General features: G+C 29.9%; 1 protein-coding gene across 9 annotated transcripts in view; it reads right to left on the bottom strand.

The window, feature by feature from the left end:
• The window catches only part of LOC145296834 (oxysterol-binding protein-related protein 9-like), a 203,012-nt gene that overhangs the window by 108,593 nt on the left and 75,398 nt on the right, over positions 1-19,021 (bottom strand). For all 9 annotated transcript variants that reach the window (XM_080142948.1, XM_080142950.1, XM_080142949.1 and 6 more), the window contains 3 exons: positions 13,563-13,639; positions 3,085-3,177; positions 692-769 (listed from right to left, as the gene is read on the bottom strand). In XM_080142948.1, coding sequence (XP_079999074.1) covers positions 692-769; positions 3,085-3,177; positions 13,563-13,639 — 248 coding nt within the window. The remainder of the gene's footprint in view (positions 1-691; positions 770-3,084; positions 3,178-13,562; positions 13,640-19,021) is intronic.

Below are 19,021 nucleotides of genomic sequence, written 5' to 3'. Positions count from 1 at the left end.
GTTAGAACTGATTTGCCCAGTCACCATTTTTGGTAGCAGCCACCACACTGGAAGTTAGGAAGTATGTTAACTGACTGCAACCGGAATATATAATTGCTTTACTTGACCAATTCTCTCATTATATAACCAGGTTTTTATGGATAATTCATTTTTATGCTTATACAAGATCAAATTTGTTGAATTTGACTGCCAAAAAAACATAAAATTTTGACTATTCATCCACAGTAAATTCCCTCAACATTGGAATATAATTATCTTTTTTGCTGTTTTTTATCAAATCACCAAAATGTGAAATGAAAATTGTTTCTTGTTTTTCTGTAAAGAAAGTTATAGCTTCATTAATTGTTGCTCAGAGGATGCATAGTTTTTGTTGCTCATTTATAAAAATGACTTGATTAATGTTGATTCCATATTTCAATTCCAATATTTATTCAAGGTTTTTTAAAATTAAATTTACTTAAATCTTAGTATATTTTTCAATTTCCTCACACTATGACAATATAACATAATGGTTGAAATGTAATGACAGTAACCAAAATGATGAACGTTTAAAACAAGTCCATAAAATAAAGAAACTAATCTCAAAACCATTGGCAAGTAACACAATTCTCACAAATTCTAAAATTAAATCAATAATTTTATTATAGATCTTTAAATGTAAAAGTTCTTAAAGAATGATTTTTTTTTTTACCTCAGCTGTAACTTTAATCACGTTGTACTTCTCCTTGGCCGATAGATCTTCACATAACTCAATTCTATCTTCCAGAGACTGTAAGACAAAAAACAGTTAGAAAATAGTAAATTTTCACATAAAGTAGGGTTATTTTTTTTTTAGGGAAGGGGGTACTTACTAAATAACTTTTTAGTTTGAATTAACTACAAACAGAAGCAATTTTCTAAAGGAGAAAATAAAAACAAAAACATGGTAACTCAAAAAAGTATAAAAATGGAAATAACTATATGTATATTGTTTCTTTTCTTTTTAACATTAAAATATAAAATTTTTAAATGTGCAAACCCACACCATTATAACTACACAATCAACAATTTTGAAATTGATTTTGAATTTAAAAAACAAAAAATCCATATCCGTGTATATGTGTATATACATATATAGTCTAAAGAAGCTTTGAATAAAAAAAATGCAATAATAAAAAAAAGAATGCAGTTTAAATTCCCGGAAGAAAAAAATATTAATTTTAACCTATTGCAGACTAAGCACCTACATAATCTGACTTCTAAAAAGTTTATAATGATAAAAGAGAATTCATTTCTATAATGATTTTTAAGAAAGAAAAAAAAAAAAAAAAAGGCATTAGGTAAAATTTTTAAATAGAAATAGACTTAGCACTTGCATAAGTCAATTTCACAAAAGTCTTCAATTTTAAAACAGAATTTAACTACATAAGGATGAAAAGAGAAAAGCTTAACTAAAATTTTGTAAGTAAAAAACGGGGATCATCAGCTGCTTACTATGTAGCTATATATATATATATATACACACACACACACACCTAGGCAACAATAGGTCTGGTCAACAAGTATATCATGAAATAAATAGGACCAAATATACATTTGTCACTCCAACTATACTAGTGATTAAAAACATGTTGAGCATGATGTAATCCAAATCAATATATATATATATATATATAAGATATATAAGGCGCAGCCATCCTAAATTCTTCAGCTCACTTGATGGTTCTACTTTTTCATTCTTCTTTAAGAAGCGTGGGGGGGGGGTCTTTTTAATATTTAGCAATAAATCCCATATTTTTTTAAGTATTAATTAAATTTTCTTTTAAATTATTCTGAAGGAAAAAAAAAAGGCACTTCTACATTACTGGGACGAGATTTTGGAAATCGTAAACAATGGTATCTATGTATTCTTTGTATTTTTATGATTACATAAAAAAAATTACGAAAATTGATAAGGTAGAAAATTATTTATTAAAGAAAATAAACATTGGAAGAAAACAATCGTAAAACACAGGAGAGTCCAAAAGGGAGGTAATTTTCCATTTAGATTTAAACAAGATGGTGGCAATTTTTCACCTGCTAACACGATTAAAGTTGGGTTTTTTTTAACAATTCAGTAATATTCAGGTAATTTCGACTGCATAATTTGGAAGCTACCATTGTAACTTATTAGAATTGACAAAAAAAACAGTTGAAACCATTGTTTCTTTATCTGAAAACTCCATTTATCCACAATAAAATCTCGTCCCAATAGTGTAGAAGTGCCAAAAAAAATTATTTCTTAATGGAAAAGATTACTTGCAATTCAGATACACTAGTGTAAAATTATTAGGCGTAAATTTATTTTATCAAATTAAAAAAGTATAAATTTTTTATAAGAATTAAATATTAATATTTCTTATAAAATGTAATTATACAGTATTTGGAATATTTTAATGGAAATAAGATCATAATACTTTTAAAAGGTGTACTGTTTGAGTGAGAAACGTGGCATGCTAAACTTGTTCCTTTCAGCAGCTAGTATTTTATATTCTGTTGTACTTGCTTAAAGGATGTAAACTCAATTAAAGTTTAAAGAAATCAGTATCAATCTCATTAATTTAGATTTTAAAAAAATAAATTAAAAAATAACCATGTTTGCATTTTTTATGTCAACTGCATTTGAATCCAGTCAGTAAAATTATAAACTTAGTTTGGTTTTATGGCAGACCAAAAATTTTAGATTATTTAATGTCAAAAATTAAAAAGAAATTATTCAAAACATTGCTCCCTATATCATACCATTCTCGTTAGTATTAAAAGTGTAGGCAAATGAAATAAAATTGACTGGATTTGAACTGACTAACCAATATAGTTTAGATCAGTATTCATTCAACAACTTGAACCCTACCCTTATAACCAAATTAGATTGTCACACGATTTTGTGAATAGATATTTTTATTTATGCATTAATAATCATACTGAACAAAGAAATCAAAATGGATGTTGCAGTTTATTTTAATTGATATATTATAAATAGGAAATCAGAAAAAAAAAAAGAAAAGATTATTAAGCATACAAATATCAGAAGGTAAAAAAAAAATAAGAATCTAATGATCTCCTTACCTTCACCTGCTCAATGAGGATCTGTAAGTAGACATCAGACTCAGACAGCTTCCTCTCAAAGTCTGCCATGGTGGGTATTTTTCGGTGTTCATTCTGAAATTTATAAGATGAACATTAGTATTACAAATTAATGTTAACAAATGTATTGATTATTTAAAGCACAACATGAAAACCATCATTTCATCTATTATATAAAAGCAAAAATGTGTGTGTGTTTGTGTGTACTTTTATGTATGTCCGGCAAAGGCTTTTTTCAGGAGGGGGGCACATTTTATATACTCCCCAGATTATAATGTCTATGATTTACGAAAGGAGGTCGTCTATCTTTTATTTAAGCGACTTTTACATGCTATTTTTGCACTATTTCTTACTCTCGTGTGTTTGTTTGGCACATCCAGAAAGCAATCAGCTTTGATCAATGCCCATCATATCAGACAATTGCTATTCATTTGGACACTCCCCTTTTTATGGGGGAGCTGGTTTTCCCCAACATTTTGGGGAAAAAAACAAATATGCAGAAACTGGCTTGCAGCCAAAATTAAATGCAGGATTTCATTTCCCTATGGTGTGATGTTTGACACTGCTAAATTTACGCACAAATTTGAACTCATTCACTTAACTTTTTAATCATTTAATTTCAACCATTCTCACTTCTTCTGCCCTCTTAGCATCTCAGTAAGTTATTAAGTTATCACTTTCTTTTCTGTCTTTCGAGCTTACCTGCCCCCCCCTCACACACACACACACACACACACACACACACACACACACACTGACAAACACCCGGGCAATGCCGGGCACCCAGGCTAGTCTATAATATAAAAGGCAAAATGGAGGCGCGCATTTGTATATGTCCACGAAAGGCTGTTTTTGTGAGGCTTCTCAACAGGGTTACTATTTTGGAGAAGTTTCCTTATGCTCCCTAGATTATAATATCTCAGATTCGAAAACGGACGTTGTCTCCATCTTTATTTTGATAGAGTTTTTAAAAAATCCCTGGTTTACAATGTTTGTTTGTCTTTCTCGTATAAATAAAGCGAAACTAAGTGAAAGTACACCACCGGCCTTCTGGGCCGTGACGTCTTGAAGGCAATCAGCTTTGATCAATGTGAGGGAAACCATTCATATCAGACAATTGCTATTCATTGGACGCTGCCAGAGTTCCCCCTATTTGAGGGAAGCTAGTTTCCCGCCACATCAACTGAGCAGAAATCTGAAAGCTTAACTGGCTTCAAGCCAGACGTTCATTTCCGCACCTGCATGATTCTTAACTTAATTACTAACTCATTCATTTCTTTTTCATCACTAAATCTTAACATTTTAGACTTTCGCTCGCATCATGGCGCAGCGGTAAACTCTCAGGTTTTCTTTCCTTTTCTTTTCCATCTTCACGTCACAGGCTCGAGCCTGCCTGTCTACTATCAATTTTTTTTTTCCCACACCTACAAACAACCGGGCAATGCCCCCGCTTGTCTAATATATAAAATGTAAAATGGGTGCGCATGTTTGTGTATGTCCACGAAAGGTTTTTTGCATCGGGGTTCTCGTCTCAGATTCCGAGAGAAGTTTTCTTATACTTCCTAGATCATAATCTCTCAGATTCACAAATGAACATTGTCTCTTTATTGATAAAAATTTTTTAAATTCCCTTGTTTTGAGTATTTGTCTTTTTTGTATGAATAAAGTGAAACTAACCAACTCTCAGCCTTCTGTAATTGGTCCTTGGTCAATGTAGGGGAAACCCTTCATACTGAAACAATTACTATTTATTTGGATACTGTCACAGTGCCCCCCTTTTTGGGGAGAGCTGCTTTTAAAAACGACCTTCATAGGAGGTTTAAAAGCAACGCCATTTCTGCAATTCATATTTTTTATTGACTACGTTAAATTTGAACACTTTACACTTCTGGTCGCACCATAGAGTAGCGGTAAGACGTCAGATTTTCTTTCACTTTCTTTTCCACCTTTGTGTCATGGATTTGAGCTTGCCTGCCTACTACCACTTTTTTTTTTTTTTATATGCCTACAAACACCCGGGCAACGCCGGGCACCCAGGCTAGTTTATTATATGGGCCAAAAGTTTTTCTGGTCTTTTCTTCTTATTAGGTTTCCTCAGTTTTCTCGACCAATACTGAAACACAAATTCTGCTTGTTTATAATAAAACTATTATGTACATTAGAACTGACTGAATATGAACATGTGTGGTCTTCAAATCTGAGGATATTATTCAGATTGCTGAAGCATGTTCATAAAATACTACTTTTTCAGTTTGAGGAGAAAGAAAACAAAAAAATGTTAGCAATATACATTTATTTTCTTTATTTTAATTATAATATACATAAAATATAAAAAAATGTTTCAAAACTCATCACATTATGATGAGCAAGTTTGTCTATTAGTAAAATTGAAATAGTTTGCACAATATTTATTTTTTATGAAAACACTTAAAAAAAAAAAAAAAAAAAAAAAAAAAAAAAAAACTGCCATTAAATCACAATATTGGGGTGGGGGTGCTTTGCCCGGTTTTAAAATATGCTTAAATATGATATTTTAATTTGTCCAGATATTTTATATATTATTACAGAGTCGTGATTTCAAAAGTAAATGAAAAGTATTTGGGGGCCCATCAGCTAGAATCAAAACTGAAAGCAAAACTGTAGCATTCAAAGCTAGTGACGTTACCAATGTAGCAACGTTACACGCATATGAACGGATTAAAAATAAAAAATAAACTAAGATGAATGTATAAAATGTATAACGATTTTTACACATTTTGACCCCTTAAAAAGAATTTTAACTAGCTAAAGATCCATTAAAGAACAGTCCATAAAAAATCCAATCATATGAAGTACCTTAGCGCTGCTCTGCGACTTTTAGTTTTGGAAGAGATAGAGTTTGAAAATATGGAGACAGATATACATATAGGCTTTTATTAGTTAGATTTATAGCCAAGAAAATGTTATTAATTAGATGTATAGCCAAGAAAATGTTATTAATTAGATGTATAGCCAAGAAAATGTTATTAATTAGATGTATAGCCAAGAAAATGTTATTAATTAGATTTATAACAAAGAAAATTTTATTAATTAGATTTATAACAAAGAAAATTTTATTAATTAGATTTATAACAAAGAAAATTTTATTAATTAGATTTATAACAAAGAAAATTTTATTAATTAGATTTATAACAAAGAAAATTTTATTAATTAGATTTATAACAAAGAAAATTTTATTAATTAGATTTATAACAAAGAAAATTTCATTAATTAGATTTATAACAAAGAAAATTTTATTAATTAGATTTATAACAAAGAAAATTTTATTAATTAGATTTATAACAAAGAAAATTTTATTAATTAGATTTATAACAAAGAAAATGTTATTAATTAGATTTATAACAAAGAAAATTCTACAGTAAAATAAAACGGTGAGTAATCAAAATAGAATTTAAATTATGGGAAGGTCAAATTTGAGAATGCCCAAATCATAAAATATATTTTGTTTACACTATTAATTTCCCTGTATGATTGAGAAGATGTAAAATAGAAACTAAGATCACAACACAAATTAAAATGATAACTGAGATTGGGAGGCATTCCAAAAAATGAATAAAAGATGACAAAACTAATACAAAACAGTAAAAGTTACAAAATTGGAAAACCTGCCACATCAGATTAAGAACAGCAATATGATGGAATTGGATGAATTTAGAAATGATTAAAGAAAAAAAAAAAAAAATTAAAAAGGAACCACTGGGTAAAATAATTCACTAATTTATCTGCATACAGATAGTGTAATAATAATGTAAATGTTCTGTGCAATAGTTTAAGATTCAAATTGAAAAGATCGTTAAAAAGAGAGATCATCTAAGTTGTAGAACAAACAATCTATTATATCTGTTTCAATATCTAAATGCATAAATTGCTATTCCTTTGCATGTAATACTAAGGAAAGTAATTCAGTTTATTTTATTATATGTAATGCCCGGCGTTGCCCGGATGTTTGGAGGTGTGTGTTGAGAAAAAAAAATGGTAGTAGGTTGGTAGGCTCAAACCCGTGACATGAAGGCAGAAAAGAAAGTGAAAGAAAACCTTACATCTTACCCCTACTCCATAACACAACCGGAAGTGTAAAGTTCAATCAATCAAAAAGATGAATTGCAGAAATGGCGTTGCTTTTAAACCTCTCACGAAGGTCGTTTTTAATGTGTGTGTGGAGGGGGGGAGTGGCAGCTCCACCAAAAAAATGGGCAATCTGGCAGTATCCAAATAAATAGTGTCTCAGTATGAAGGCTTTCCCCTACATTGATCAAGGAGCAATTACAGAACAGACATTACTGATGAAGGCCGGGAGTTGGTGCTAGCGTTCAATTAGTTTCGCTTTATTTATACGAAAAACACAACTAAACACTCAAAACGAGGGAATTTTTTTAAAACTTGATCAAAAAAAGATAGAAACCATATCCATTTGCAAATCTGATATATTACGATCTAGGAAGTATTAGAAAACTTTTCCTGGAATCTAACCGACGCAAGAAGCCCGATGCAAAAGCCTTTTGTGGACATACACAAACGCGCACATTCATTCTGCCTTTTATATATGAAACTAGTGGAGGTACCCAGCGTTGCCCGGGTGTTTCGAGGTGCGAGTTCTCTTAAATCAAAAAAAGAAAAAACATGGGAGGGGGGGGGATTAAAAAAATTTTGGTAGGTAGGTTGGTTAGTTGGTTGATTGTTTTTGTTTTACGGTATATCAACCCTTTGCGGGTTATTTAATGCCGAATCCAAAGATTTTGAAGAAAAAATTTTTAATAGAATATATTTGTTGTTTTCAAGTCGGTTTCTATTTAACTCATAGTTGGAACCCTAACAAGTACTACCACTCCGGGTCAGAATGGACCTGAGAGCAATGGTAATTAAAGGGTGGCCCCACACTCCCCAAAGCCCACAAGCTGGGGCCTCACCACTGGATATAGTTTAAGGTCATATCCAGGACCAAGTAGGTAGGATCGAACCCGAAGCCCTGAAGTGAAGCTGGAAAATAAAATGTGAAAAAAAAAGCATGACACGTTAACCACTTGGCAGCAAGAAAAAGTTACTGAAAGATGTTTGAATTTATTTAAGTAGGAAGAGAATTGACAGGTGCCCGCACTTAATGACTTAATCAGATCAAATAGAAGTCGCAGTTAATATTTTCTGCGGGACAGTTTTAAATGAGGTCAAAATCCGGTTTGTTTGTTTTTACCCAACTTTAGAGAAAACCAGTTCCCACGTTTATTAGATATGATGGTGAAAAGCCGACATTGACCAAATGTTTACATTGCTTTCCGGACACCACCCAGCCATGGGCCAGGGAAGTGCCGATTCATATCCAGTTTCGCTTTTTTTATACTGAAAAGCAAAAAAAAACAAACATGCGGCGATCTAAAAATCTGGAAACAAATAGCGCATGAAAGTCAGGCAAATTAAATACACACGCGACCTCCGTTTGTAACTCATAGATATTATCATTTAGACAGCATATAAAAAGTTTTAAGGAGTGAGCCGATCGAGAAGCCCGGCGAAAAAAGCCTTTTTGAAAAATTAAAGATCACTTTCCACTAGCCATGCATTAAATAGTAAGGAAAATTTTTAAAAATAACCTGGCAAGAAGAAAAATAATAGTCTTTGTCTACTTATCCCAGCATGGTGACCAGTCATCTCATATTCCTTGCCATTGCAATGTCAAATTAGGAAAAGTACACTTGTGGATTTTGCAATCCTTATTTTGCTATAAAATTTTCATTCATCATGTAGAAATTCTTCCAGTGGCTATCCATTGTCTTTAAAAAGCAGGAGACCTCTCCTTTTTTGATGAGTGAATATCAATAAGGCAGGGAAATGTATAGAAAACACAAATATTGTTATATAAATGCAAAGGAAAAACAAAAGATCCATTCCAGCCACTACCCCCCCCCCACACACGTCTACCTTCAATGTTAATCAACGTTTTACAATATTTAAATAAAAATGTGGACAGGCAACACAGGATAATGGAAAGCAAGAGAAAAGCATGAAATGTGAAATAATCTAATTTGTCAATTGCATCTCAATGAGTTGCATATTACTTTACTGTAGTAGATAATATGTATGACTATGGCAAATGTTAATTTCCTTTTTGCTCAAATGTAGCAACAATACTTCATACATGGGCGAATGGTGGCCTTGTGGAGGTACAGGATACTCTCAGGCATAAATAACTTTCTAGCACGGTAGAGAGAGCCCACGTTCTTTGCAGCAGCCTTGGCAATGCCCTCAATGTATCTGTTCCAACTAATGTATCATTAGCCATGGCTATTAGTAATTGAGAAAGTTTCTTGTAGTTATTAAAGAAAAGAAGCTTAGTCTTGATAGCATTGAATATTACCATCCATTTTTATCCCCATTTCATTACAGACTGGAGATCTTCCTCTATGGTTTCCACCATTGTGTGGACAAGTGTTCATTTGTTTTCCCCCACTTGTCTGCTATAAAATGTGATGCTGTCAGCAAATATACCCATCTCAGAGACAATTTTATTAGAGGGGTCATTTATGAATCTCAAGAATAATAAAGGTCTATACCCACATTTATATAATATTGTTTTAATGTACGACCATCGAGAACAACCTGGGTTAGAAGGGTTTAAACATATTAATTATTGGTCCAGTAATACTATAGGATCTGATTTTCATGAGAAGACTTATTGTGCCATACCCTGTGAAAGGCCTTAAATATATCTTAGGCTACTGCCCTAGCCTCCCTTGACTTATCCAGTGCATGGTATATACGTTCCGAGATTAGGCTATCTGCAGCAAAATGGGCTTGTCTAAACCCATATTATTGGTTGGACAGAAGTTTAGCAGCTGTGAGGTGGTGCACTAAAGCTTGATTAATTATGGACGCAAATATTTTGGCAAAAAGAGGAAGGAGGCTAATGGGGCGATAATTTAATGTGTCACTTCTTTCACCAGAATTCTTGTAAACTATGGAAACAATTTTCTAGCAGTCAAGAAAGCAAGATTCATTAAGGCATTTGTTGAAAAGTTTCGAGAAAACTGGAGCAACCTCAGCGGAGGATTTTTTTAATAGTACAGCTGGGATGAGATCGTCCACACGCTTTTGAGGTGTCTAGATTTTTTATGAGATCATGTACTTGAGAAGGGATGATTTTCAGATCATCTAGTGTGGTTTATGTCTGCAGAGAAAAATCTGGGGGGGGGGGGGGGGGTTGCTGAGTCCAAAGTGGAGTTGGAGACAAACTGACAGCCAAGCAGGTTAGCCTTTTTGGTTGCCATGCAAACAACTTCAAGATTGTTGGATAGTGGGGGAATTGTTGATTGCCCATTATTTACTACACTATTGTAGATTTTTCAGAAATCATGAGTTCCTAATTTCAGCATATCAATGCCTTTTCTGGTGGTTTCAGCATATTCTGTCTTAGCTCTTAATGCAAAATTCATTCATTCTAGTAAAGTGTTCATGTTTCAAGTTCTTAATAGTTTCAGATATTTATTAAGAGTATATACTTCGGATTCCATTTGAAATTTCATACTTATTTTAAAAGAATTTATTTAAATTGATGGGGATTTTTTATTAATGAATTTTTGGTATTTTTTATGACCTGCCCCACCGTAGTATAAACACTCCAACCACCCCATGTTAAGAACGGCTTTCGAGGTTGGGGGATGTTTATTCTGAAAGCCGTTCTTAACATAGGGTGGTTGGGGTGTTTATAATATGCTGGGGCACGTTATAAAAATTTACCAAATTGTTTTTTTAATTACCTTTAAAATTACATCAAAAAAATTTCAAATTTTACAAATTTTTATAAAATAACGAAATTTCACCAAGAACTGAAACTTTTTTTTTTCATCCATTTATTTCTTCACAATTGTGTCTCGGCATACTTCAAGACAATTGCGTTCACCTGCAAGTGTTTCCACATGTAAAGATATCCGTCTTCAACATGGAAATGTGATTAATAAAAACATAAAAAACAGTCAATAAATAGAACCAAATTTCATGCAGATGAGTAGAATATAAAACAGTTGTGGATTATTGATATAGTAGTTCAGATGCACTATCTAACATAGCACGAAAAATGTGCACACACACACGCAAAAAAAAAATTCCACACCGTAGTGACACATATTTATCAAAAATAAATAAAATCACTTATATGATAAAGAAAAATGGTGAAAGTTATTGATATTCTGTCAAATACATATAGAAATTAATTTATCATATCACAAGTCTCATGCTTTCTTGAAATCTTTAAACGAACTTTTTTCTTCATTAATACTCATAACTTTCAATGATATTTATATTCCTTATCTCTATATTAATAAAATCGAGACCAGCTCATGTGTGTCTATTTCTCATGTGAACGTAACTTTACTAATTACATATCAAACTATAACTTTTTCATTTAGTATTACTCCAAGATTTATTTAAAATCAAAAATAGAATAGTGTAAAATAAAACTAAATGTTTTTAATTCTATTAAAAAACATAATTTAATTACAAAAGTAAATCCACTAGTATGTATTTTGGTTTATTAGTGAACAAGTTAGCCATTCTAATCTTTTGTTAATAATTAAAATAAAAATGAATAGCTCTCTGACCCTTCTTTTATTGATATTAGTGGGGCCCATGGCAATTTCAGTTTTACCTTTTATCAGTTGTATATTCCTGATGTGCTTAAAAATATATTGATTCTATAGATATTATTGTACTATCTTTGGAATCTGTTTATAATGTAGTATAATATCAAAATGTATATTGTTTTATAATAGATACTACATTTTGATTCTATCCCAAAGTACATTTTAGTGTATTTTTGTTTGTACGAAATAATAAAAAAATGTTTAATTTCCACATAACATCTACAATGATAGAGCAAGCCCATCTTTTAAAAAAATGTTGCAGAATGATAAGGGATTATGAATATGAACTTGTTTTAACATATAGAGATTAAGGAGTCTCCAGTGTGTACAAATTTGGTAATGCTATAGAAGACTATACATTAATAAAAAGAGCAGGAAAGTCGTTTTAGTAAACCTATATAAAAACAATATATTAGTAATTATCTTAACTTTTAAGACACTACACTAAACTTTGAAAGTTTTAATATTGTTTAACACTGGACCTTCAAGCCCTAAACACATTTTGAATGAGTATCTTCAAGTTTTGTAAAGTAGAGAATTCCCACTAGCAATTTTAAAATTAGCCCGCTGCACTTAGTGCCAGTCCTGCACACAAATAAAAAAGGATGGATTAAAATGGAAAATAATCAAATATGATTGTTTTTTCATAAGAGAAAATGTCCAATACAATAGCATGGTTATATTCAATTTTATTTTGCTTATATCATCAAAAGTACTTTATAGTTCAAATGAGGATATTTAAATATCTGACATATCACGATGAATATGTAGAGTCTAAAAGCTAGAGAAGAGGATACACATCAAAAAATACCACAAAATTCTAGATGATATCTAATTTGGAACTGGTACAATAATATGGTTATTCTTCTTTATATGTACATTATCATCTTCAATATACATTTTTAAAAAGGAGATTCACTAGAAACTGAAAATTAACTGGTGTCATTAAGCTAACAAAAAAAAATTAAATAAATAATGAATAAATAAAATAAAAATAATCAGATTTTACCCATTTTAAAATTGTTTTAAAATCGAATTGTCATCCTGTTGACTGAAACAGGATTAAAAACATCCTTTGCATGCTTTTTACTATAATAAAAAAATTAATACACATTTAATACAGAGACATTCATTTAATATATTTAAAAATATATTTAACTGACAATGACTACTTTTAAAGAAGTAAAATACAATTTGCTTCTAAATATTGAATTTTACATTTATTATTTCAGGGAAGTAAGAGTAAATTATACAGATGGAGAAAAGTACCATGGAATTTCTACATTTTTTTTTCTCACTAATAAATTTATAATGCTATAACTTTCTCCTGAATTTGATTGGTTTGATTAAAAAGTTATACTCTGACAAATGAGTCACACTATCTGCCATCAGAGAACCGAAATACATACAGCACATGGTCTTCCTAAATGGTGGCCAGACCTAATGTAGTTTCACTTTGGCAATTGTACAGGAATTTGTGCGTCAACATGATTTTAGTCATATATTTAGAAATGCAGATAAATGTTTAGCAAATCCACTATAGACATTAAAAAAATAACTTCCAAACGCCAAGTAAAAGAGAAGATTTTATTTAAAAAACAAAAAGGCTGAACTGTAATATACATTCTGCATGAAAAATAAAACTTAATATTGATGCAATATATATATATATATATATATATATATATATATATATATATATATATATATATATATATATATATATATATTATATATATTTAAATGAAATTCTAAAAAGAATAAAGTGGAATGAAAAGTGAATAGACTTACCTTTGGAAAATGTGTATGCCGCAATATGGTATTTTCCAGTGATTTAATCCATTTTTCTCTTTCATCTGCATCTCGAGCTAATAGGAAGGAAAGAAAAAAGAAAATCAATGGAAATAAAAGCAATGCTTGTGAAAGGCAATGGCAAGAGTTGACAATACAAGATGGATAAAGATATTACACTTTCAATGAGTTGTTTTTTTCACTTGTTGTGTATGTTTGGTGCAGTGCCAGCCAGGAAGCCAGAGTGCAGTGACCAGTAAAGCAGGCTGCCACCCCAAGTAAGAATTAAGGGGTCAGCCTGAAGGAAAGAGAGAAAGAAAAAGTGTAACAAGTGTAACTAATGGAACGAGTTGAAATGCAACAAATGCTTAAACAATGAAGATACATTTCTTTGCTCAATCTATTTCACACACACACAACTGCACTAAATAACAAATTGGAAGAATGCAACAATTTTATACAAATCAATCTAATCACATTTAGCTTTCATATTTATTTTCATAAATTTAATAATTATTTCTTCAAGACAAGCGTGACTTTTTAAACACTTTGAGTCAATTCTTTACATCCAAACTGCCAAAAAGTAAAATGCTGTATCATTTTTTAAATAGTTCAATTATTGATACTTCAATAATCAAAACCTTCTTAGAACCTCCATGCATTTCGATAAGTTTTCTTTTTTTAAATGGTGACTATTTTTTCTGTACAGTTGTACTCAACATAGCTGAAAGCATATTATCATGTAATAATTAAGGAAAAAAAAAATCAATGCTCCAATATTCTAAGAGTTTATTTAGTGTACCCATGCCAACAATCAACCTATCTAAAAATATTAATTCTCATAGTCTACTTAATTTATAAATATTTTCTAGCAATCAAAAGTTCTATTTACTTTAGAACAAATATAGTGAAATATATTAATCATCTATTGATCTATACAATAACATTTCAGTAAAATTTCATTCATAAAAAAAAGTTTCCCACACAAAAATACTAGATATATAAAAAAAAATACTAAATTTTATTCTCTTAAGAATAAAATTTAGTATTTTTTTATATCTAGTATTTTTTGTAGCTGTTTCTGTTTTTATTATTTAATCAAATGCAGTTAGCTTTAATACTTTACTAGTTTCAGTTTTCACTAATTGTCAAACATGGGTTTTATTTATGATTCGAACGAGAAATGAGGAAAAATGAATTATTTACGATGTATATTTTTTATTTATTTTTGATTCATATATTTGTAAAAAATACTAACATTCAAATTTTAAAAAAATGTTATATTCAATCATTAATAGACTATTCTATAGATCTTTTTATACTCTTATTTTATATATTGTTATTAGCTTTCTAATGGACATTTTCTGTTTTATATATAATATGAATTGTTAATTTGGAACAAATTTTTTTTAATATTTAACAATTTCTTTTTTTCTTTTACTTAATCTGAATTTAAATGGCAAAGTCTGTCTGCATTTAGACATAAGTTATTGTTTTTTTTTTTTTTTTGTAACTTTCTACTGTTTATATTTCATGAAACTAGTTTAAAAACTTCCCAATTGATATTAGAGTTAATAGTTTTAAGTATTTTATTCCAATAACATGAAAAATCAACCGCTGTGAATCAGAACAGAGACAAATCAAAATATCAGATCTTGTACATAAAAAGTGTTAAGATAAACCTCTTTTTAATTAATTATCTCTGTAATTTATATATATATATATATATATATATATATATATATATATATATATATATATATATGAGCAAACAGTTAATAAAACATGTTAAAAAACACTTTGAAATGAGTTAAAAACATATTTAATCTGAAAAGGAAACACTAGATAAATGGATAGTCCTTAATCCGCAGAGTTTCGAAGAAATACTTTCCTTCTCATCAGAGGGTAGGAATTAGCAAAATGTGGGATTGGATTTTGCATGCAGACGTATTTGATGAAACAACAAGTAAGTCAAAGATCTTACTTGAAAACAAAATAAGTGAAGCAGAGGGAATATGGTAAAGAAAAAGGTGATTACACACGAATGGATAGTCTGGTGGAAGATAAAAAATCCAGTGACGGTAAAATCCAAATGTAAAACTTCAAAAAAAGTTAAAAGAATTTCCATTTCATATTATAAGCTCTATTTCCTATTTGGTTTTATCAAGCTTTTTTATCTGGCTGAGATAATTTTATAAATATTAATTCTTTAATATTTATAATATACTTTAATTTTACCATCTTGGATCATTTTGGTAAATTCAATTGTAATTTTCATTTTATTTATATATATATATATATATATATATATATATATATATATATATATAAACATTATCACATACCCACACAAAAATCAGAATATAAATATCAAATTCTAGACTCCCATAAATGACCTAAATTTATCTAAACTAAAAATATTTTAATGTTGTTTTTAATTTGTTCCCAAATTAAATTACCATATTAGAAAAAGGAAATCTAATTTTCTTTGATTTTAAAAATGTTTGGCACAACCTTTCTGTGATATTTTGAGTTAGGATTAAAGAAAATTTTTCTAATAAATAATAAAATCATTAACATCAAAAGATCCCCCACCCACTTTTCTTAATTTTTTAATAAACAATTAAATCCTACTTTAATAAATTTCATTGTTACAGTTTTGCACTGACACTTTAAAAAATAAAAAGTAAAAAGTAAACTCAGTAAAAATATCAAGTAATTGTGAAACAAATTTTATTGACTGTGGCAACAAGTTCATTATTAATTTCATATTTATCTGAGAAAGTTGAGCTTTAAAAGTGTAAACAGTGTCCTAATCAAGTTTAAACCTTTTGCTAGCATACTAAACCCGGTAATCTCCAAAAATACCATTTAGCCTTACAACATGGCCGCCAGAAGAGTCACGGATCACGTGACTCTTCTGGCGGCCATGTTGTAAGCCCTAACGGTATTTTTGGAGATTACCCTAAACCCTTTTCCAGTAAAAAGTGTGTAGGTGTCACCATTTTTTTTTTTTTTTTTTTTTTTTTTTAAATGTAAATAATCATTTATCCTAACTTTTGGTGTATTTTGAGCAAATCTTAGATATTTTCAAAAAACATCATTTGGGGCATTTTAACAGCCCCTAAGAGACAGACCGTAATTTTATTCCCAAATCTGGCTGGTTTGGTTTTTTGTGTTTACGGTCACACAACTTCATTCTCATATCATTTCTCTTCATGCAAAATGAAGAGAAATGATATTAGAATGATATGATTGATATGTAATTTAAATTTTTAAGATGGGTTTAGACCTGATGACCTCAGAAAGATTAAATCTGCACAGTATAGTAGCATTACAAGCATATGCTGTATTTTCGTGGATATCGGCAATATTAGATACCTAATGTGCTTCAACAAGTCATATCTTTTTTATTTGTGGGTCAATTTTTAAAAGAATTATATTGATGGAAAGAGAATAAAATAAGCATTCTTCCAATGATGTTAATTTATTTTTCTTTTATGCGTTCAATATTTTTGTGCTCCAAGTTAAAAATGAAAAATTGGTAAAAAGTGACAACAAAATAGGAAACAGTTTTTTTCAATGTTTACATTTTATACGTTATGTTTGGATACATATGCGCGGGGATTAAATTTGATTGGATATGGGTGAAATTTTCCAGGTTATATAAACATAGAAGTCTATCTCTACTGATGTTTGACTTTTTTTTTACGGCCACAGGAAGCAAAGTTACGACCAAGCAAAGTTGACAAAGAATATTTCAAAATTGATAAGATAAATCGGCATATATCATCCATTTTCATATAGATAATAGTTTCAGAATTATTTTTATGTATAATATGTAAATATTTGATAATTATTAATTTTTTTTAAAATGTTATCTTTTATAGAAATCAAATCCGCTTACAGAAAAACTGTCTTACTAGAGTAGTCATTTTTTATTCTGAGTTCATCAATTTAAAAAAATTATTTTCAAACAATACTATTTTGTTGTTTTTAACGCTTTTAGTACACGTGTACTAAAAGCGTTAAAAAACAACAAAATTTAGTACATTTTGTTGTTTTTTAACGCTTTTAGTACACGCGTTTAACTTCTTATTTGTACTTAAGGTAGAATTGTGTTTTTTAGTGGTTAAAAAAAACAAAACAATGTATAACAAATAAAAGTTATTTGTGCACTTATGCTACCATGCTAAAATAATAACGTTATTATTTAGAAACCCATTCTTAACATGGAGAAGAAAGGGTTTTTTTTTTTGTTTTTTTTCAAACTATTCTGTACTTTCACCTAACAATTAAATAAAAAAGATATCGTGAAACTTGAATTTATTTTTAACTCATTGTGAAGACAATTTTTTCGAATCTGTAAAACAAACCAGTTTTTTTTTTTAACTGAGGATATCTAAATAATAATAATAATTATGCATTTTGATAAAGAATTTCATTGTGATGCATTTTGTAAATTTTTACTTTGTTTCCACCTTGTTTTAAAATGACTATCTTTAAAGGTTTTTGGGTATGCTGAAAACGAATATCGTATTTAAATTTTCTGTAAATAAGTAGCTGTCTGAATATTAAACAATGCCATTTCTTACGTTATTGCTGATGGCCACCTTGGTATGGGCGTTTGCGCATAGTTTCTCGGGGTCGCGCTTGCGCATACCAAGATGGCCACCAGTGATAACTTAAGACATGGCATTGCTTAATATCCGGAAACTACTTATTTACAGAAAATTTAAATGCGATATTCGTTTTCAGCATACACTAAAACCTATAGAAGTAATCATTTTAAATGCTAAGGTGGAAACAAGGCAAAAAATTACTGTTTTATTTCTTTGTTTACATAGTTGAATTTTCAGTAAAACAACAGAATAGAAATGACAAAAATTACCATCAACTGGTGAATATATAGTTGTTGCTTATCAGGATTCCTGGTATCCTGGTACTGTGAAAGTTGCATCAAGGATTCATGTAGAGTACGATTTATGGTTGCATCTCAAAAAAATAAGGGTATATTTTGGGCCAGATAGAGGATTTACAAAATTGAAAATTGGACTGGTCCCAAAATGTATAAGTTCTGGTTGACTATCAGAATTTCCATCTTTTACAGAAATCCCAAATCTATATGAAAAATTTTCTTTGATTTATTTCTGAGATTAAATTCATATCTACTTAATTTTTTTTTCTTTGAGCGGAGTAGTAAATACCGGCCATGAATGCTCTTTAGGCATTCAATGGCTACACCCAATATTAAGCTCTCCTTTGGTGAGAAGGCAGGAAAATGCATATTCTCAATAAAGCTATATTTAAATACCACTATAATACTTAGTTTTGTTCATAAATAGACACCCACTGTATGATACCATGCGCCAGTTTAAAAAAAAAAAATTGAAATTTGTACATCTGAATTTATAATTCATGGCTTATGGTAAAGAGATACATCGGATTTGACTGCATAA

Source organism: Euprymna scolopes, chromosome 17 (genome assembly GCF_053919585.1).
Source record: "Euprymna scolopes isolate OS-2025 chromosome 17, ASM5391958v1, whole genome shotgun sequence".
In the NCBI taxonomy this organism is placed as follows: domain Eukaryota; kingdom Metazoa; phylum Mollusca; class Cephalopoda; order Sepiida; family Sepiolidae; genus Euprymna; species Euprymna scolopes.
Note: the sequence above shows the minus strand (reverse complement) of the source record. Positions and strands in the feature narration are given on the sequence as shown.